Source organism: Chelonia mydas, chromosome 11 (genome assembly GCF_015237465.2).
Source record: "Chelonia mydas isolate rCheMyd1 chromosome 11, rCheMyd1.pri.v2, whole genome shotgun sequence".
Taxonomy (NCBI): Eukaryota; Metazoa; Chordata; order Testudines; family Cheloniidae; genus Chelonia; species Chelonia mydas.
Window position 1 is genome coordinate 21,611,395 of NC_051251.2, and position 21,586 is coordinate 21,632,980.

The 21,586-nt window shown below is 39.7% G+C and overlaps 1 protein-coding gene across 1 annotated transcript in view; it reads right to left on the reverse strand.

Annotated features, from left to right (window-relative positions):
• LRP1B (LDL receptor related protein 1B) overlaps positions 1–21,586 on the reverse strand; it is a 1,293,242-nt gene that overhangs the window by 698,832 nt on the left and 572,824 nt on the right. Inside the window, 1 exon segment of the mRNA XM_043525164.1 lies at positions 17,298–17,555. Within this exon segment, the coding sequence (XP_043381099.1) occupies positions 17,298–17,555 (258 nt within the window).

The window sequence follows — 21,586 nt, forward strand, 5'->3', positions numbered from 1 at the left end:
ACATTGCCAGCTTCAATTGAAATATTTGAGTTTTAAGCCAAAAATATTCAGGTTTTGGTCAAAATATTAGACCAAAGAGTCAAAATTTTCTACAGGGGTATGAAGTAAGGCTCCTCAGGCTCGGGGTGACACTATGGGGTGGCCTAGCAATGGCGATTACCACCACAAAATTTGCCATAGCCACCCTGTAGCAGCGGCTGCTCTCTGGCTGCACAGCTCTGAAGGTGACAGCAGTGCCACAAGCAGGAGTGCTGGAGTTAGCTCAGGTGGGGCATCAGGGTCCCCAAGAGCAGCCCCCGGGCTGTGTCCACGCCTGCCGGGGCGTGCCGCTCAGGATAGGTAGAGGATCTGGGGCGCCCCACAGCTGTACGGACTGACCTACCCAGGCTTCTGGGCCATGCCTCCTTTGGTTGCTGCTCTTCAAGGGCTCTGCCGGCCCTGGAACCAGGTCCTCCCATCCTGGTGGCTATTTCTAAGCTCTGAGCAGTCGTAGCATGGTGGATAGCTGAGGAGCAACCACATCCCCAACCAGGAGGCAGGCTCTTGGGGTGGGGGTGAGAAGAGGAGGAGGCAGGGCTGGAATTTAGGAGAAACAGGGGGCAGGGCTACGGAAAGAGGCAAGGCCTCACGGGGAACAGGAGCACAGCCCCCCCCCCAATAATTTTCTGTCTAGCCCACACCCAGAAGATGCTGGTGCTACCACTGCTCAGGCTTAATGCAATGGATACTTACTGGAGGTCTCTCCTCTTCAGGAGGCCATCATCCACTAGCCAGACTTCAGTCCTTTGGTCCTTCTTGTTCAGACCTGTTTGCACAGCTTCGTGTTTGCAGTCTACTCTCAAGTCTAAGCCTGGCACAACTACTGCTGGCCACTCTGCCAGCAACAAGCTGCTTCCCAGCCTAGCTCTTCATCTTTCAGTCCCAGATCCCAAACTGCCCAGCTTTTTTCCCCATAGCCAGCTCCCAGGCTGCTGTCCCACAGCTTCCCACTCTAGTCGCTTCTAGTCCCACCCTGCCCTCTGTAAGTACTGCTCTTTCCCAAACAGGAGGGATAACGGAGCCCTCTGGTGACTGCATTCCGCAGTGGCAGTTAACAATGTCTAATAAGGAGGCAAAAGGTTAATTACAATAATGTGACATGAGTAGATTCTGCTGAAGGCAGTATCACCCACCCAAAATTTTTAAAAAAGTCAGGCTTCTGAAAGTCATGAGATGGCTTAAAAAGCATGACAGTCTTAAATAATAATAAAATCTGGGTTCTTACCTTCTAGTTTCTGAGCCTTTATAGTGCTCTTGTTTCTTTCAAGCTTTTCTCCATAACTGATAAGGCTGTAAACCTCGTCCCCCACCCCACCCCAACAATGAAAGTTGAGATTCCAGCAGAAATACATCAAATACTGCAAGACTCACAATACAATAGTGAGAGTTCTGGGGATATTAGTATCTATTTTTAAAGAAAGAGACAAAAGAATGTATGTGCAAAAGTAATAAAGAATTTAATTCAGGAGGAGGGCAAGAGACAGCAATTTGGTTGGTGGCTTTATGTTACTGCCTTCAAATTTCACCTCTCAAGATATATTTTTAAATGCCTCTTATTAAAAAAGACAGGTCCTCGTTAAAGGAAATGAGCCTCTGTTTTTTTTCCAGATCCAAGAGACACCTAGCATCGATCCCACCAACTATTTAATAGTTGATACACACTGGCATGATGCTGCGAGGCAGACTAGACAGGCATTGCCCTATGCTGTGCCTCTCCTCTGGATAACCATATTCCATAATTATCAATCCTGCACCATTTGCAAAACATTACTTAGATTAATCAAACTCATTTATACATACTGAGCTTCTGACAAATATGCCATAAGTATTATTAAGTCAAATTTATTTCAAACAAACAAACAAACAAAAACTGATGAGAAGTATCCATCCATTTTCTTCTGAGGAATCAGCCCCAAATATTTATTCTTTTTGAGGAAGCAGCTTTTCCAGAACATCACTTTGTTTCAATTTGTATTTGTAAAGAGTTTGGAAAAGTCTAATAAATCAAATTTAAACCACCATTCTTCAGAGCTTCATGAACCTTCACCCTAAATTTCTCAAATGAAATGACATTGTGCAGTGACCTTGTTCCCTAAACAACAGGGAATTTAAATTTCAAAAAATTGGGTTAGAATACATTTTAAAGGCATTATATGTATTCTGTTCAACCCTACAGTCTACTAAGAGGCACTTATTTTTAAAAAATGATTTTTTGTGGGAGGGAGGGGAGAGTTTTAGGTTAAAATGTTCAAACCTAAGAGTTTAAAGTTAGGATCCTAACCTATACTTAGGCTCCTAAATAAAAACAGCCAGATTTTTAAAAAGTGATGAACATATGCAAGTCCTGTTGAAATGAGTGGGAGCTGCAAGCAACTTTGAAAAACATGCTTTATATTTAGGTTCCTAAATATGGAATTAGGAAACTAATTTTAGGCGCTCAGACTTGAAAATTCTGAGTTTAGCCTTTAGATTAACATGGGAATTTTTATCCTGCCTATGGTGTGATCAATTTAGTAATACCACGAGGCCCAATTTTAGAACACTTATTTTGAATATTTACTGACAAGCATAGTTCCATTGACTTCAAAGGGACCTCTCCTAAGTGATCACCAAGATGAGTAAAGATTCCACTCTCTGGCCTATGGTGTCACTTATGGTGCTCACTTCCACAGAGTAGCATCCGTATAACTGAAAGAAGAATCTGGCCAATCAAGCCAATACACTTACTTCTGTTAACACAACTATAGGAGAGCAGATATCTGTATAATTGGGTTGGTTGCACAAAATTGAAGGAACGGGTGCTCTGCACACTTTCTTTAACTCTGGAGAAGCCTTACCAGGTGAACGTTGTTAAGCTTCCTTGTAATGCTTCTCTTAGGCACAAGGCTTTGGCAGGAAAAGTGACTTCTAAATCATGCAGATCCCAGGGATGAATGATAAAAGAAAGCTGCAGCCCCACTATGAAGTGGCCCCTGTGCAGTGGTTCATTCTATACTAGCATGCCTCTTACCAATTTGTGGAGACTAGCATAGAATGAACTACAGCTAACAAATACAGTATGAGCCTCGCAACTATCCAAGAATATACCTGTGAAGGAGTCAATACTGCTTCAAGTGTCAATTCATATCTCCCCCTTCTTTGTAGAGAAATATTTGCATGGACATAGCATGAAAGATGTTGTCTGAGCAGAAGGTGCTCAGCCATCACTGCACAGGGGCCACTTTAAAGTGGGGCAGCAGCTTTCTTTCATCATTGATTCCTGGGATCTGCATGATTTAGAAGTCACTTTTCCTGCCAAAGCCATCTGCCTAAGAGAAGCATTACAAGGAAGCTTAACAAGGTTCACCTCTCAGTTCCCATCAACTCTGTCCCTGGGTCATGAGTTTTACAATAGGATAGCAGAATCTGGGCCTTATTTTTAAGCATATTTCTAAGTTTATTCATGCTGTGAAATGCTGTCTACCTTTCAAAAAATTAGGTTTCTGGGATGAGCAAACTTGGTGCCATTTTCTTTTAATGCCTCATTTTTCACCTCTTTTGCCATGAAGCTCTGTATATGAACTGTGTTTTACAATATGACATGGGGGCTGGGGGATGCGAAACTTGCCAACACAGTGAAATAAGGTAATCCCAAGGGCTAAATATTTTTGTAGGGAGTGAATTTTCTGCTGCCAATCTCACGTCAAAAACAAATGTGAACAGTGGAAAACCAACACATCTCTAATTTCTGCTTTAGTGAGTTTCAAGTGTGTTGCCAAATGATTGTAAACTTGTAATGGGATCCTAGCAGCCTGGCATCTATGCTGAACAATAAAGGCAGATTTATAGAGGTGTAGAGCTATAACAATCTTTTTTTAAACTGCACATTCAAAAAGCTTTTTATAAATCTGTTGAGACAGTAAATCAGAACTGGTTATTTACTTCAAAGCAGTTAAATCATCAGCAGTTAACCTGAAAATTACAGCATAATTTAGCATCAATAGCTGTCTCATCAAGCATGTGGACTTAAGAGGAAGGAACTGTTGAGGAGAACATGACATGGCTGTGTTAGTTTACCACAGTTGGTTATTCTAATTGGCCTTCCTCAAAGGCAGGAGAGTCTGGCCTTCCACCTTCTCATCAGAACACTACCTTCTTTCTGTGTCATGAACGTCATAAAAATAGTCTTCCTTTCTTGAAAATAATACTGCCACTTTAATGTTTTCCCATAAAGATGCCAAACAGCAGATAATTAAAATTTTAAAGATGAATAAAATATTTTAATAAAACATGGATTTACTTTTATAGTAAAAAAGTTATTAAGGAAAATGACTTAGGGGAAAAAAGTTAGAATATTTTAATATAGTAGGTGAGCACAGGCCTCTCAGATATGCTTCTCAAGGGATAATATAAAAGTTACTTATTATAGTCAGCTTTTTAAGAGTGAATTCACGTTTAAGGGTTTATTGTACCAGGAGAGGATCACAAAAGAAACAACACTGATACATAATATTTGCATCTTTATAATATTTACAAAATCTTTGCAATATTTACACTGTATTCACCCAGTTGAATCAGCATAACTTAGATATATGCCTTAATTTATATTGAGCCCATAAACAAGCATGCCAACGTTTCTGCTCTGAGCAGTATATGGACTGGCTGATATTAAATACAAAAACTGGTGGCTACACTAGCATTAGGAATTAAAGCTTTGTTTCTTTTCCCAAATGGAAGTATTAGATTCAATTAACTTAAACATTCCCCAAAACTAATATTTGTCTTTACTGATCAGCATTTCTGATATTTCCAAATGAAAAAAGTTATGTATTTTTCATAATGTAGATATTATGAAGAGTTATAAGCATGAGTTTCTGTCTCTGTAACATATTAAGGCAAAAGAAGAATTGAAGAGTTCTGAGCAAGAGTGACATTCTCTCTCTCTCTTTCTAACATAGTAGGCTAAAGAAGAAACAAAGGCCTATAGTGCAACACTTTTCCAGTTTGCTGACACTTGAGAAAGTGTATTTTGTTGAAGCATTGGTGTAGAATACACCGGAAATCTACTAAAAAACAAATGTCTGCCTAATTTAAATCACATCTAATTGAAACTATTAGCAGGAATATTTCAAAAAAATCATCTTGATTATAAATAGACACACTATATAGTCAATCAGTTAAAGTAGCTAGCTCAGTATTTCACTCACTATAAAAACAAAATCACACCAAGTGTTTTAACAGACTGTATTTATCTCTTCGGATTACTAAGGAAGGAGGATAGTTACTTATTTATAGTTAAAACACCATACATTAATTTTTTTCTAGCTCTCTCCCTTCCTCCAAAAAAAAAAAATACAAATTGTTTCATACAATTATAAAGGTTTCTGGAAATAATTAAGGCCATAATCATACTGAGGTTATATCTATTTCTATAACACAGAACAATTAATACTGTACTAACAGATGGCTCTACCAAAGTGGTGTTCCTGCCAGCCACCCAAAAACATGAGATAACATGCACATCTAATGTCACTAAGCTCCAAGATTCCCCACATCATGGTGTGGATTGAACAAAAACAAACAAAACTGTCTGTACCTAAAAACTGCGGACATAGCTAGTTTGTGATAAAAAAAAATGCTTATATTACTGTTACCCCACCCTCCCTCTCTCCTCTCTGTCCCATGTATTTGTTTCATCTATTTGTTCTATTTTATCTTAAATTAAGGTAGTAAGACAGGCATTGTCTTTTCCAGGCAGACATATGTTTGTACACAATACTCAGGCCCAACTGGAGCATCAAACCACTACTATAATGCAAGTAATTAATAAATAAATAATAATAATAATTAATAATAATAGGGGACATTTTAGACCGATGCACCAGTTATTTCTATTCCCCTTCCTGGAAAAAAAAAAAAGTCCAACAGGAGCAAAATGCTTTGATGAATCTTAATTATGGCTTGATTCTACCACCCTTACATTGAAATGCACCTTATTCCACAAGCATTCCCATGGTTAAGGTATTTCTCAATTTGAATAAGAGTGATAGGATCTGACCCTTAATGATTTATTAATGCACCTATCATAAATGGAATGCTGACAAATATTAAACCATAGAGCCCAAAATAGACCAGCTAAAATGTTCTGTGGCAATTGTAGTTTCAGAGAAATATAATTCTTAACCGAAACTCTCTGGACTGCAGCTTTTGAAAGGCACAGTGTCTGTTCCCATACCACCCCTTTCTGATCACCTGAGTGAGGCTAGTGCCAGCAGCCTTGTGGAGTTCTATCTACTTGTACATAGACAGCCCAGATCAGTGTAGCACCTTATCATCTTTGATGTGTTTATCTTCACAACAGCCCTGTGAGGTATAGAACTGCTACTATCCTCATTTTATAGATGGGGAACTGAGAAACTAAAGACTAAGTTACTTACTCAAAGTCATACAGGGAGTTTATGCAAGACCAGGGAATTAAACCTGGGTCTTTCTGAAGCACAGGCTACTCTCCTAGCCACTGGACCACCCTTGCTTCTCTGCAAGCAAAGAATGTCATGGTGCCCCTCCCTTGCACAGATGTGTAAGGGAAATAGGAGGATACTTGCACCATCTCTCCCTCTTCCACCCTCATATGGGGGCTGATTATAATCTTGCCCTATATTTGTAAGGGTTTTGACCAGTCTAATATTAAATGACTTATGTGGTAAGACTTCCCTGAGAGAAACACCCAATATTAATGTTCTCTATTATTTTGAAAACATAGTGGTGCCATTGAAATGAGGTACTGTAGTAGCTCTGCGTTCCTAACCACACCATATCTTTCTAAATGTAAGCAGTAGTTTCTTGGACTGAGCCTTTTAGCTACTTTAAATGTGACAGTTTATAAAGAAATCATATTTGAACACTGCCTAGAGTAATTATCTAACTTTGTTTTTATGAATGATAAACTTTACAAACACTTACGAAAATGTAGGGAACTTTGTGAAAGCTAAACAGAATTGCTGACTGTACAAGTGTGTTTGTTTGTTTGTTTGTGTTTAACATAAGAAAAAGGAAGGGCGATCTGCTGATTTGAGGCAATATAGAGTGTGGATTATGACAGGTATACAGACTTTTATAAAACTTATATTAATGATTTGAGTTTAATCACTTTGGCCCAGATTTGTATGGGTATTTTAGGCATTGCTCCTGTCAGTGTTGCAATGCCTAGATTGCGTAGAATCCTAAGTCTCATTTTCAAAAGTGATTTAGGCACTTATATGCCTAAATATCTTTCAGGATCTGGGCCTAACTTTGACTGAAATCAATGGGAGTTAGGTGCCTAAACACTTGTAAGGATCTGGGCCTTAGGGCTAGATCCACAAAGGGGACTCAAGCTCAGCATTGCAATGCCTAATGTTTAGGTGCTCTGCCACTGAATGGAATCCACAGCCCTGAGTTAGGAGCCCAGGTTCCCTATACAATTCATGTGGTGAATCAGGCACTTTAAAAATGGGACTCACAGCAGCACTCAAGGTGAGTTGGGAGCCACCAACATTAGCCAAGAGTCTATAAGAGAGGAAAGGAGAGGGGCTTTAGGCCCAGATCCACAAAGGTATTTAGGTGCCAAACTGACAAACCAGAGGGATGCACTTACCTCTGCTTAGGATTCACAGTTGTGAACTGTCTCCTAGGTGTAGGTATAGGTGTGTAAACCAGGTCAGCCCTTTCTTGCTAGAAAGGAGAGAGACACAGCCTTCCTACTGTATAACACAAGGATTAGGGCACTCCCCTGGGATGAAGGCAACATATTTCCAAATCCCTGCTCTGACTGATTTGAAGCAGGGACTGGAACGGAGGTCTCCCATCTTCCAGGAATGTGCCCTGACCACTAAACTATGGGTATGCTGGTATGAGTTTCTCTTGAAGATGTTCCAAGTACAGCGTATAATCCTGCCCAACTCTTGGGTGCAAAGTCGGGTGACTAGCCCATATCACTGGGACCCTCCTGCTTCTTTTAGGGGCTTGCTCAAGCAGAGCTAGTGTGTGCATGTCTACCTGAGCTGGGAATCACACCTCCCAGCTGCTGTGTAGATGGACTCTTAGGTTCCTAGGTCAACTAAGCATTGCAATACTTACCAGAGCAACACCTAAATGCCTTTAAAAATCTGAGCCTTCCTCTCATTTGGTCCATTTTTCCTCAAGCAGTTCAGTTAACTTTACAGGCAGCTATTTTTCCCATTTGAAAATAATCCTGGGTAATACTGCCAGCTGGGCTGACTCAAGGAGCAACTGCTGCTTTCCTGAAAGACTCTCAAAATGAAAGTGAACCTGGGCAGAATATTGCTGAACTAAAATGGAAATAGCACTGGACTTTATTTATAAAGGAATTAGCTATGCAGATAAGGTACTGGTGCATGGCCTGAAAACAAGTTGAAAAAAAGGCAAAAAAGAATCTCTGGAACCATATACGATGACAGGTATAGAAGCATTTTTCAATTAGTTAATTATTTTTGCTTATATGGTGTGACAGAGATTTTATGTAATTATGCATGCAAAGAATATTCAAACTTTATCAGCAACTCAAGAACTGTCATGGTGATTGCGTAGCCCACCATAGCATACTGCATCTGTTCTGTGACATGTTGATAAAATATAGGGCTTATAAGCAGTGACAGGAGAGCCCAACCTCTTTGCACATGCCTGCCCCACTCCCCTCATTAAATTACTTCCAAACATTAAATCACTTTGTTTCCAAACCAACCGAGAAAATTACACAGCTTAAAACTGACTTTGCCAAAAATGATTTACTCCACTGAAAAGATTTCCATTACACTGAAATTTTCCATTTCAGAATGAATGCTCCATTCATTGACATCACAAACTGTATAACCAAAAACAAGGTTTATTATGTTCAAACTGATTCACAACAAAGGAAGAGGTTTTTATTAATTATTATTATTATTATTATTATTTTAAAAATTCTTGATTATTATAACTGAAGGGCACCTTCAGTTATTTAGTATTTTAGGGCCTAATCCAAAATCCATTGAAGTCAATGGGCATCTTTCCACTGACTTCAGTGGACTTTATCTCGGATGCTTAATGGAGTTGTGTGCAGTGCCAGTGCTCTACATTATGGGCTACTCAGCAGTGTCCCCAATCCCAGAAGTTAAAAATATAATAAAATAAATTAAAAAATAAATTAGACCCTAAAATCATGAGATTAAAAATTTAAATCATATTTTGTGAGTCTATATGATTTTTGAACTCCCAGTTCTCACCTCCAGCGTATGTGACAATCACAGGGTTACCAGCTCTCACAGATTTATCATGAGTATGGCCATTTTGGCTCACACTAGAGCATTAAACTGGGATCAGGACCACCATTGTACTGAATCCTGTACCAACACTTAGTAAGAAACAGTCCCTGCCCCGTAGAGCTTGTAATTGTCTCGGGCAAAGCACAGTGGGCAGTTTGTGACATGGGAGATGAAACTCAGAGTTACCAAATGCATATCCTATAGGGGCTACCAAGCTGCTATTACATGGGAACAGTTATTAATCCTTGTTACACTGGGCAGGATTCAAATTGGTGAGCCGGCTCTAAAGTTCATCAGTAATGCCCCAAACACCCACTCCAGAGACAGAATCACCTTTGTACCTAGTGTTTCATATGTTAGTTTCCCCACAACATAATACTAAGTTTCCATGTACATTTTCCGCTAGTTGGTTCCCACTTATTATGCAACAGGTATTCATTTGCTGATCTTCCTATCAGAATTTCACAAATCCTTTTGTCCCTCCTCTTGGGCTCCCCAGTCACCTTTATATCAGGGCTAGTCATTTCCATCACTTCTCTGTGGGCTTGTCTACACTGGCAAGTTTCTGCGCAGTAAAGCAGCTTTTTGTGCTCAAACTGCAGACGTGTACATGCTACCAAGCCACTTTGTGTGCAGAAACTCCTCAGTTGCAGCGCTGCAAAAAGCCCACCTCGACGAGACTCATAAGGCTATTTGCGCAGAGGCTCCAGTCCCCTATTGTCAGTGTAGACACTTGATTGCTTTCTGCGCCGTAATTGGCCTCTGGAGCTGTCTCATAATGCCTCAAGTGACTGCTCTGCTCATTGTTTTGAACTCGGCTGCCCTGCAGAGATGTGCCCTACCCCTTTCCAAGCACCGTTTCTGACAGCCCTTGTGTGCTGTGCTGATCTGCTCTGGGACACAAAGCAAACCATTAATGTGGAATGCTCGTGCTGCTGAACACAGAGGCGGGTGTGTGTGTGTGTGTGTGTGTGTGTGTGTGTGTGTGTGTGTGTGTGTGTGTGTGTGTGTGTGTGTGTGTGCGCGCGCGCCATGGAACAATGGAATTGGGAAATCTGCATCATGTGAGGCTGTGCCTGTCCCATGAGGCATTGCAAACCCTTCCCAAAGCACCCTGCGGCCAGTGGCACAGTGCAATAGCTACCCACAGTGCACTGCTGTCTTTGCAGGAGCTGTTGCAGGAGCTGCTAATGTGGATGCGCTCCAGCATCACAAGGAGCACAGTGTGGACACACAGCAGCTGTTTAATTCCAGCGTTTTAATAAAAGTGGTATAACTTGTGGCGGAGAAACTTGTCAGTGTAGACATACTCTAAGTTGCCTATATACCAGGGCTTCTTAAATCCAACAATCCCTTCATTAGGGTTTTCTAGCTTCTCAACAGTGTGGTAAGCCTGGACAACAGAAGCATGTTATTTGCTACATTTCTTACAAAAGACTATATGGAAAAACAGATGAGATTAGGCTTTTGTTATATTAGAGAACTAGGTTCCACTGGCACCTCTGCCTGCAGGAAACTTTTTGCAAGATCTCAGTTATCTATCAGAAGTGTGACTGATACTTATGCCTTACTGTGGAGCAGTACTAGGCTTTGGATCATAGTAAGGGTTATAAAGTGCACAGAAATATTAATAGCATCCAGGACTAGAATGCATGGTGTTGGAGCTTACACTTTAGTGCAATGTCCCCTAGACTAAAGGAGCTTCTCTCTCTACATTACTTCCCCCAGATCATGTGATGGCCAGAGATTTTGGCATCACTCAAAGATTGCTACAGGGGCCAAAAACAAAAATTTGCAGGAGTCAGCAATATTGACTAAGTCCTGCAAACACTAACTGGGAAAGTTACACTCACTAATACCAGTTCTCCCATTAAAATCAATAGGATAGCTAATGGCGCTAAGCACTATGCTCAGAAGTAAACTTTTGAAATATCAAGCCTATGATAGCAGCACCTCTATTGCTAAAGACTCACAGGATCTCTGTTGAAGACCTGCTGTCTAATCACATTCTGACTTAGAAATTAAATTTTCCTGTGGGCTAAAATTTGGCATACCAGTTCCTAGTTGTGGGTGCTTCTTCCCAAAGTTAGAAAGAAAGTAGATTGTCATATTTTTACTACAAAGGAAGCAAACAAAGGATGTCTTGGGAGTATCAGATATTTTTCTCATGCTCATTCTTCTTCCGTATGAAAAAGGTTTTGGAGAAAACAAACACCTGCCAGGGATGATATAGGTATACCTGGTCCTTCATCAGCACAGGGAAATGGGCAAGCTAGCCTCTCAAGGTCACTTCCAGCCTTACATTTCTATGATTCTATAAAAACTAGAAATTTGGCAGCTATTCTTTTATTAGCTCTACTGCATCCTTTTTGGAATTATCGAACTATTTTGCAAAAGTGTAGCATGATGAAGTTGTCTTCTGGCACTAGACTCCCATCATCACCTGTCTGGACACTTATAAAGCCTTTCAAAGAGTATTTTAGGAGGTGGAGGAATTCTTTTTAAGATCCTGATTCAAGATCCATTGACTTCAATAGGCTTTGGATCAGACCTTAAGGTTTTAGCACTTATTTGTAATAAGAAAATATTTGAAGTAATAAATGAGTGTTCAGAAATAAGTGTTAAACTTGCTGTCAATTAGTCTAATTGACACAAAGTTGATTGTGTGAATTTCCCTAAATCGTCCCTGCGAAAGAACAGCTCAGCTTGGAAAGCACAGAGATAGATGTCTATAAAACAGTTAGGGAATTTATAAGTAAAAATCAAGATAAGCCTCAGAAGAAGAATGAAAGAAAAAATGTCCACAGTTTGGTGGTGATTGTTTTCATTTATCATACATTTTAACTTCAGTTTAGAATAGCAGCAGAGAGTGTTTAAGCCAATATGTGTATTTCAAAGACTTAAGTAAAGACATATTGTATTTGGGAAGGTCTGTATGTAATCAGAATCTTATACCTTAACATGTGTTTGTTTTTTCCCCTCCTTTAATTCCCCACTAGAAAAATGCTACTATTTACATTAAATTAATCTTATAATTGGTAATAATAAAAACACATTTGTAAAATGTTCAGAGAGTGTCACATTTCAAATCCCCACCAAACTAATTGTCTATTAGTTTTAGATGTTGATAGCATGCACAATTATTCTATTTTACAAAATCTTGCTAACAAAACTCAAAACACTGATATATTTTACAAGCAGAATAATCTTATCAGAGTATTTTAAATATTAAAATGTTGCAGATATAGGATGGTTCTCAGACTGTTATGCCTGTTTTGAGATAAATGTACATGGAACGATGTGCAAAAAAGTGCTGACTGCAGCAAAAAGATAAATGTTATTTTCATTTATCATTTACAAAAACCTCTTCTGTACTTGGAAATGTTTGGTCTTCCTTTACACGTCTCTACAACTGCAAGAGTCATGCTGTCGTGGAGGAGAAGGGAGAGGGAAATAAATTGAACTCCAACTCTGGGAGATGCCATTGGTAAGAAGTAGTGTTTTTATACACACACACACACACACACACACACACACACATACACACACACACACACACACACAGTGAAACTATTAGAAAAACTATTAAACTATTAGTCTATCACTGCACCTTTATCTCTCATTATGCTTTTTTTCTGCTAGATTAAGATTAATTCCACCTACCATCAGAATTTTTTTCCCACATAGGTACTTGAAAATAGCCACCAAGGCCAGCACTACTTAGTTACAGGGTTTAATTCAGAGAATGTACCTGTTGGAGAAAGGATATGGTTGTTGAGGGAGAAGAAGTCTGAAGTGGTATTTTGTGATTTGGGATGGAAAACCAGGTTGCTAACTTTCACAGGAGTTCAAAAGGTGGAGAGCTGACTGAAATTCCCCTCTCCTGTCAGTGCTGATGGATCAAACAGGGGCTGTATGCTTCCAGCCAGATGGAACCAGGCTGAGAGATAGACTTCTTATGGAGGTCTTCATAGATTTTAAGGCCAGAAGGGTCCATTATGAAATCTAGTCTGACCTTTTGTGTAACACAGGCGCAAGAACCTCATAAATTAATTTCTGTATCAAGCCCATAGCTTCATTTTGAGATATAGAATATAATTTCTCAAGATATCCTGCCTTGACTTAAAGTGATGGATAATCCACCATGTCCCTTGGAAAATTATTCCAATGGTTAATTACCCTCACAGTTAAAAAATTGCACCACATTTATAGTCTGAATTTGTCTAGCTTCAATTTCAAGCCATCACATCTCTCTATGCTTTTTTTTCTGGTAGATTAAAGAGCTGTCTGCTACAAGAATTTTTTCCCCCATGTAGGTAGGTACTTGTAGACTGTGACCAAGTCACCTTTTAACTTTCTCATCGATAAACCACATGTCTGAGTTTCTTGCTATAAGGCAAATTTTCCAGAATAATTCTTGTAGCTCTTTTCTGAACTCTTTCAAGTTGTCAACATTCTTTTTGAAGTGTTGACACTAGAACTGGAGACAGTATTCTATAAACTGTCTTACTAACGCCATACAGAGGTATTACTACCTCCCTTCTCCTGCTTGATATTTTCCTGCTTATATATCCAATGATTGTGTTCACACTCTTAGGTACAGCATCCCTCCAGGAGCTCATGTGATGACCCCTAAGTCCTCTTCCTGCTTTTCAGGATATAGTCTTCCAACTTATAAGCGTTCCCTCACTCTTTGGACTGGATCCACAAAGAGGACTTAGGCTCAGCATCGCAATGCCTAACTATTGGTGCTCTTCTGCCTAATGGAATATACAGAGTTAGGCTCCCTATACAATACATGGGCACCTCAGAATGGCCATCCACAGCCACTGAGCTGAGCATGGAGCTGCCTTGGCTAGCCACTAGGAAATGCCAAGGAAAGTGGAGTATCCTACACCATGCCCCTGTAAGGAAGTTAGACACCTAAGTCCTTTTTCACACATACAAAAACCCAAGAAGCCCACACACATAATGACAGTGCCTCCTTTCAACTGTTAGCCCAGTGGTGAGCACACTCACCCAGGATGTGGGAGGCCCAGGTGCCATTCTACCCTCTGCCTGATTTGGGGCAGGATTTGAAGCCAAATCTTCTATCTCTTAGGCAAGTCCCTTAACTACTATACTATGGAATATTCCAGGGTGGGTCTGTCTTTCAATCTCCCGTTGAAACTGTTCTATTCTTTGTAATTAATTAAACAGTCATTAGAACAGAGACTTGAATTTAAGTCTCCCAAATCCAAGAAGAATACCCTATCCACTGGGCTATGGAGTCACTCTCTCTCTCTCTTTCTTTGGTCCCATGATTATTCAATTAGTTATAACAAGTGGAACAGCTTCAACAGGAGTCATTGAGAGAAACCAACCCAGAACAGTCCATAGCCCAGTGGCAGGTAAATGCCTAAGTGTCTAAAATCACTTTGATCTTCCCCCATTGTTCCTTCCAGACTCTAAGGCCAGGAGGGACCATCATGATCATCTAGTCTGATCTCCTGCACATTGCAGGTCCAGAACCTCATCCACCCATTCCTGCAGTGGGCCCATAACTCTGGCTGAGTTACATAAATTCTCAAATCTTGATTTAAAGACTTCAAGTTACAGAGAATCCTGGATGTTGGACCTTGCATTTGGGTTTATTAAAAAGGATATTATTCAAATGAGCCCATCTCATCCAAGTAATCCAGGTCAATCCATATAACTGTCTCCATCATTATTTATCACTCCACCAATTTTTGTGTCATATGTAACCTTTACCATCAGTGAATTTATGTTTTCTTCCAGAATAGCACTTAATTGCAAACAGATACCTTGCAAGACTGGGATAAAGAAGCACTTCAAAGGCCAGTATTTTTCTTTGTTTTCTGTACAAAGACTTCACATGGGTGGCCCTTTGTTTTGTTGTGCCTGTTATTGGCTAAAACACCAAACAAGAGAAACTAAGGCAACATTTTTCCATGGTAGGAAAACTACTGTTCATATTTTCTTTGAAGAATTCTATGGGTATGACCATTTGTTAGGCTTGGCTGACACATGAACGTGCCAAATGAGGTATTCTTTATTGGTTGTAAAATGAAACTGAATTAATTCTTAGTAAGTAAACACCGAGAAAAAATGAGAGGAATTGTGTGTATGAGAGAGAGAGAGAGACAGAGACAGAGATATGCTAAAATTTAATTCTCCAGAGGCTGTGGATTGTAGCCATCAGAGGGCCTATTCTCCCCTGTAGGATACAGTTTCAGGTAACTCCAAGGGGAAATTAGGACCTCGTGAGATTGGCTTGATTAGAAGCACCAAGTGGATTACTTTTATCCTGCCAATGAGGAAGGGAATAAGACTTCTATATAGTTATCTGAGTCAAGATTAAACTAAAAGTTGGAACAAATCTTTGTAGCATACTCCATAGCCAGGGAAATGTCAATTCAAAAGTAATTAGACCAAATGTAAAGATGTAAATATTCAGAAAAAAACAACAACAACAGAGCGTCCACAGACTGGTGTGAAAATACAGTGCCTACAAAAACTGATTAGCTCACCGACTTGAGCCACTATGTTAATTTCCCAATCATAGTTTAACCCTGATTCTGAAAGCATATCTGCTAATGCAGACCCTGCAGCATTCAAACTGTTAAATCTTTCTATGTGTAGGGAGCACAGAAGGGAAAAAAAGCACACAAGGGAATTGGGGAAGACCCAAATAGTGCATTGAAACTGTGCTCTGATGATGGAGTTTAGAGGATGAGGGGACACACTGTTAAATATAAACCATTCATTTTGTGAAGAACCCCAGCTAATTCCTTTCCTTTTTATGCAATAAAAAGAACAAAAAAGGTATTTAGGAAGTGCCCACTCCAGTCCTATTGACAAGAAAATTGGGATTTTGTAGTGGAAATAGAAAGAACTGTGAAAAATACACAGTAGAAGTCCAAATAAAATAACAATTTCAAACATACAAAGTAGCCTTAGTATCTGAGGGAAAATGTAGGATCACTCGGAAGGGCAGACAGTGGTGAAAGTAGTAAATTCCTCTGACTAAAAAAAGTTATTGATTTTCAAAGTAGTAAAGGATGGGCATGGATGGATGTGTAAAAGGGATCAAGTTCCTTACCCTATAGGCATACATTGAAAAGGATATTTTTCTTGGTGATCTGAATAGTAGTTGTGAAATCATTAGGACCGGTAGCCACATTTTCAGTTGGCCCCATCTTCATTATAGTCCCAATCAAACCCTTGTTCTGAACACTCCCAGACTTGGTAGCGAAGAGGTTTAAAATCTACATCAGAATCGTCTGGCTCAGGGCCATCTCTACTTAAGGGAGGACTGAGTAAGGTTTTCAGAAAAAAAGGGCAAATTATGGACATTCCAATTCCGAGGCATTCTAAAGTTTAGCATTGCACCATCTTCCTACGCTAGTTAAACTGCACAGAGAGACAACTCATCATGAGGGCGACTCTAAATTTTCCTAGTGCAAAAGTGAGACATTTCCAGTAAACAAGGAAATATTACTAGTGTTTGAAAGTAATGAAGCTCTACTAATCTACAGTAAATGTGACAATTATATGTACATGTTGTTAATTAGCATCTTATTTATCTGGCAGTAAACAATCATTTTCAGCAAATTTTAGCTATCAACACATTTCAGGAAAAAAAGGCATTTTCAAGTTTCTTCTTCCACTGTGCTAGCTTTGTTTTTTTGTAATATCATACCGACCACACAGTGCACTTAGACTCTGTGAAAACTCTCAGCTTTTTTCAAGCCTCTATGTCTATGTGTTAGAGAGGGAAACAGCAACAAAGCAGCAAAGTGTTTCTGTGCCTTTCAATGTTTAATGCATAAGCAGAGCAAGAGAATAACTTGAAATATCAACAACACTGAGCACCAAAATAAGAGTTTTTAAGTCTGCAAACAAAGTTTGCTAGAAAGACAGGTATTTTAAACTATTCTGCTAAAGGAATCCCACTAAAAAAATTAAAATACTTACTGTGAAGATACTGAGCAATGTTTATTATCCATTCATCTGTTAATCTCCCAGCTTTTGATATCTTGGTACATTTCAGCTGACTTGAAGATTCTCTCGATTCAATCCAACAAATTGTGTCCTTATTGTATATAAAATCCAGCGTATTAATTCCATTTCCTTTCACTGAGTTTGGAGTAGAAACTTTACTTCCATTAAGATATAATACTTCAATAGTTTCAGAGCTTGCAATCAGAAGAACTGGAGGTCTGTCACTGGGCTCTAAAAAAATAAATGAGCAAACAGTTTAGTTGACAGATCATCCTATTACCATCTTTCCAAAACACACGTAGCATTTATGTTACCTTAGCTGTATATTTAAAAAATATTTAAATATAACACATTTATTTTTTTTTCTTTTGACTGAGAATGCACCATAGTAATTGAGTTTACCACTTGGTAATATTTAATGTAAATGTTTCTTAACTTTTACTCTGCTTTTGTTATGAGTCTATACAGCACCTAGCCCAGTAGGATCCTTATCCACGACTAGGGGACCTAGGTGCTAGTAGAAGACAAAGACGAAGTCCCAGATGTACCACAAAGTATGTTCAATGGAATTACTTAAAAGCAACAAGGAAGCTAATCTTTCTAGATATATCTCTATCTGATCTCTGAATCTTCACTAGCATTAGTATATATAATGTTCATGTTCAGTATGAAACAGTGGCATAAGTAATTGCAAGGGAACAAAAGGCTATTAGTATCAGTATTGAGAAAAATCTGACAAAGCCCCTGCACAGAAGCAGAGAATGATTCTGAACTGGTGCTTCCTTCAGTATGAGGTGGGGCCTGGTTAACATGCCTAGCATGCTGCAGTACATGGCCCAGATCTGCTAATCTGAGGGGAATAGCCAAATTCCTGGACTAATTACATATAAGCTGTTGACAGCACTGCGCACTCTGGAAAGTGCATCCTGCTGCTTCCTGAAGCAGCAGGATAAGGCAAGACTCAGATCCACTAAGGCACTTAGACGCATAAATCCCAGTTTTAGGCAGCAATGCAACCCACAAAATCCCTGAAGAGCTGCTGTAAGGTAAGAACCACCATCTCCTCGTCTAGCCATTTTGTGGCAAGAGAGGCACACATTCTCACAAGATACAAATTAATTGCCTGTCCTGGAGTCAGGCAGCTCAGGGGTTACTGACTGTAGATAGCTATCTGTGCTAGCAATCTCCCTTCAGCCGGACTTAGGCACCTAACTCCATGAGACAGAAGGGGCTTTGGGACACAACTCTCTCCTTGGTATCTTCCATTTGCTCATTTAGATGGTTCCTCACCTAGACATTGGCTTTTGTGGATTACAGTCTTTGGTGCCTATCTCTCCCCATTCATTGTATAGGGAGTCTAGGTGCCTAACTCAGGGTTTCTGGATCAAATTGTTCTAGGGTGACCAGATAGCAAGTGTGAAAAATAGGGACCGGGGGCGTGTGTAGGGGAGAAATAGGCACCTATGTAAGAAAAAGCCCCAAATATCGGGACAGTCCCTATAAAATCGGGACATCTGGTCACCCTAAATTGTTCCTATGATTTGCTAGATGTGTAAAAGTTAGGTGTTGTGACGCTCACAGTAAGTATATTTCTGGATCCAGGCCTAAGTGCTTTCCCTGAGTCAACCTGTATTGTATAGTCAGGATGGCCCCTAGACTCTTTGCTTGGCTGATACCACTCCATTTCTTTCCCCACCTTTTGGTCATAGTACTTCAGTTTTCCCTGAAGTTATAATAGAAAATTCCAGAACTATTCTCACCTATTTATACATGTCAACGTGACAACAGGTGGCCCATGCCAAAGAAAAATTAACAAATTATTACTGACAGCTGCAGTATTTCCAAATGAAAGTACAATTACAGAAATGTAGTAGATGCCTATATAGGTCCCAAATTGACTGACCCTCATTCAGGTTATTGAGTTATTATTAAACACATCTTAGCAGAAATGTTGAACTATAAAATTATAATAAGGTATGATGATGTTATCGAGAACTCCCCAGTAGCTGATAATGTTGAAACTGCCTGAGAATAGTTAGACTTTAAATTTAACTCTGGACTTATTTTAGATGACACTGAAATCTGGTGTTTCGCTGAGATAATCACAAATATGGTCAATTAGTAAATTACAATTTATTCCTTACAGCACAATGAACAACCTTACAGCCTATGCTTTATCTCATTCAACCCTAAAGTAGGTGTCAGCAGGAAACACATGGAACAGTGCATTAAGGTAAGGAAAACGGCACACTGAAGTGAATCTTTTGTAGAAATTTAAGTTCACATTTACAATGTGTATTATCCTCAATCCCCTGAGAAATTATTTCACAGCATGGGATAATAGTGCTAAATGGGCCAGATCCAGAGGCCAACATTTTCAAAAGTGGGTGCAGGTCTTAAAAATTTTACCTGACACCTAAAAGCCCAAGGACTAAGTTGTCAAGCCAATGTGAAAAATACCCAAACTGCCATATGACGATACCTTACCCAAAGCCACCCCACTTACAATTCAAAACAACAGATCAGTTGTGTGCTGTATTTAAATGTAATACTGTCATTCCACATTCTACTTAATAGAGGTTTAAAAATTAATGTAGCTCTGGGGCAGGTGGAATGCAGAAATAAATATTCATTAGATATATTTGACAAATTTCATCTAACAAAACATTTCATGAATAGTATTTGATGAACCAGTCAGTTACTAGAAAAGTATCACTTGAATAAAATAGTTGGTGGATTCTGATGAAATCCATTGAATAATCTATTCACAGAGTTTTGTTCAATGCTGAGTGATTCTATTGACTTTGTTTTTCTTGCTTATGTTTTTGCATACTCTCTCTCCCTGGCTTCATCCCACATGCTCTTTCCTATTGTGGATCAGAGTTAATCTTTTTCCAAAATTGTCTCCATTTACTATTTGCTCTTTTCTTTCTTTCTCCCTCCATTCCTTATCTCTTTTTTTCTCTACACTATCATCTCTATCTCATCCCCTACATTTTTTCTCTCCCGTTTTCTCCCACTTTTCCCTGCAGACAGAGAGGCTACTTACCCTGTACAGTAACTGGAGTTCTTTGAGATGCGTGGTCCTTGTGTGTATTCCACTGTTGGGTTCACGTGTACTCCATGTACAGACAGGAACATTTTTGCTAGCAGCATCTGTTTGTCTGCACCTGCACCCTTCTCCTCCTTGTGTTCTGAACCAAGGATATAAGGAGCAATTTGGGCCGACCATCTCTCCATTTCCCTTTTTACCATAGATTGTCCAGGAAATGCTCTATAGTAGAGGGGAAGGAGGAGGGTAGCAGAATAAAGATAAGAACCACACATCTTGAAGAACTCCAGTTATGGTACAAGGTAAGTAACCTCTCTTTCTTCTTTGAGTGATGGTGACTGAGAAGCAGTATTCATTGAGAGGGGGTGGGTGTGAGGAACTTTGTGTTACCAATGACTGGAGGACTGTTGTGCTGAAAGATACAACTACTGCAGAAGCTTGTTCCAGTGCTTAATGTCTTGTAAAGGTCTGAACAGAACCCCATGCAGCTCCTTTACAGATTTTACTGAGAGAAAGATGTCTCGAGGTGAAACTGCTGATGAAGCATAAGCTCTAGTTGAGTAGGCATGCCTCCTAACTCATAACTCAACAGAATTCAGCCTGAAATCCATTTGGAAAGTATCTGGGAAGAGATCGCTTCCCCTCTCATCCATTCCACAAAGGATACCAATGACTTAGATGATTTCCAAAGGATTTGGTTCTTCATAGGTAGAATGCCAACACTCAACAGACATCCAAACAATGAAGCTTCCTGTCTTTGCTGGTGATGTGCAGCTTTGGGAAGAAGACAGGTAAGTGAATTGTCCAATTCAGATGGAAATCTAAGATTACTTTGGGGGTAAATTTCAATGTAATGTCAGTGAAACTTTGTCCCTATGGAAGATTGTGCATTGTGGATCAATATTGTGGATCAATCAGTATTGTGTATTGTGGATCAGGAAAGGCTATATCCAAATGCCTGGACATGGTGACATCAGAATGTTGGGGCCATCTCTGGCAATCAGTATGTGCAACACTCTCTTGCTTGATTTTCCTCAGGCAAGGCATAAGCAGTTGTCCCAACCATGGGACGAGAAATGCTCTAGGGTACAGATGTGGGGACCTGCATGAAAGACCCCCTAAGCTTATTCTTACCAGCTTAGGTTAAAAGCTGCCACCACCAAAGTGTTACACAAAGAATAACAGGGGAAGTGCCCACTTGGAAACGTCT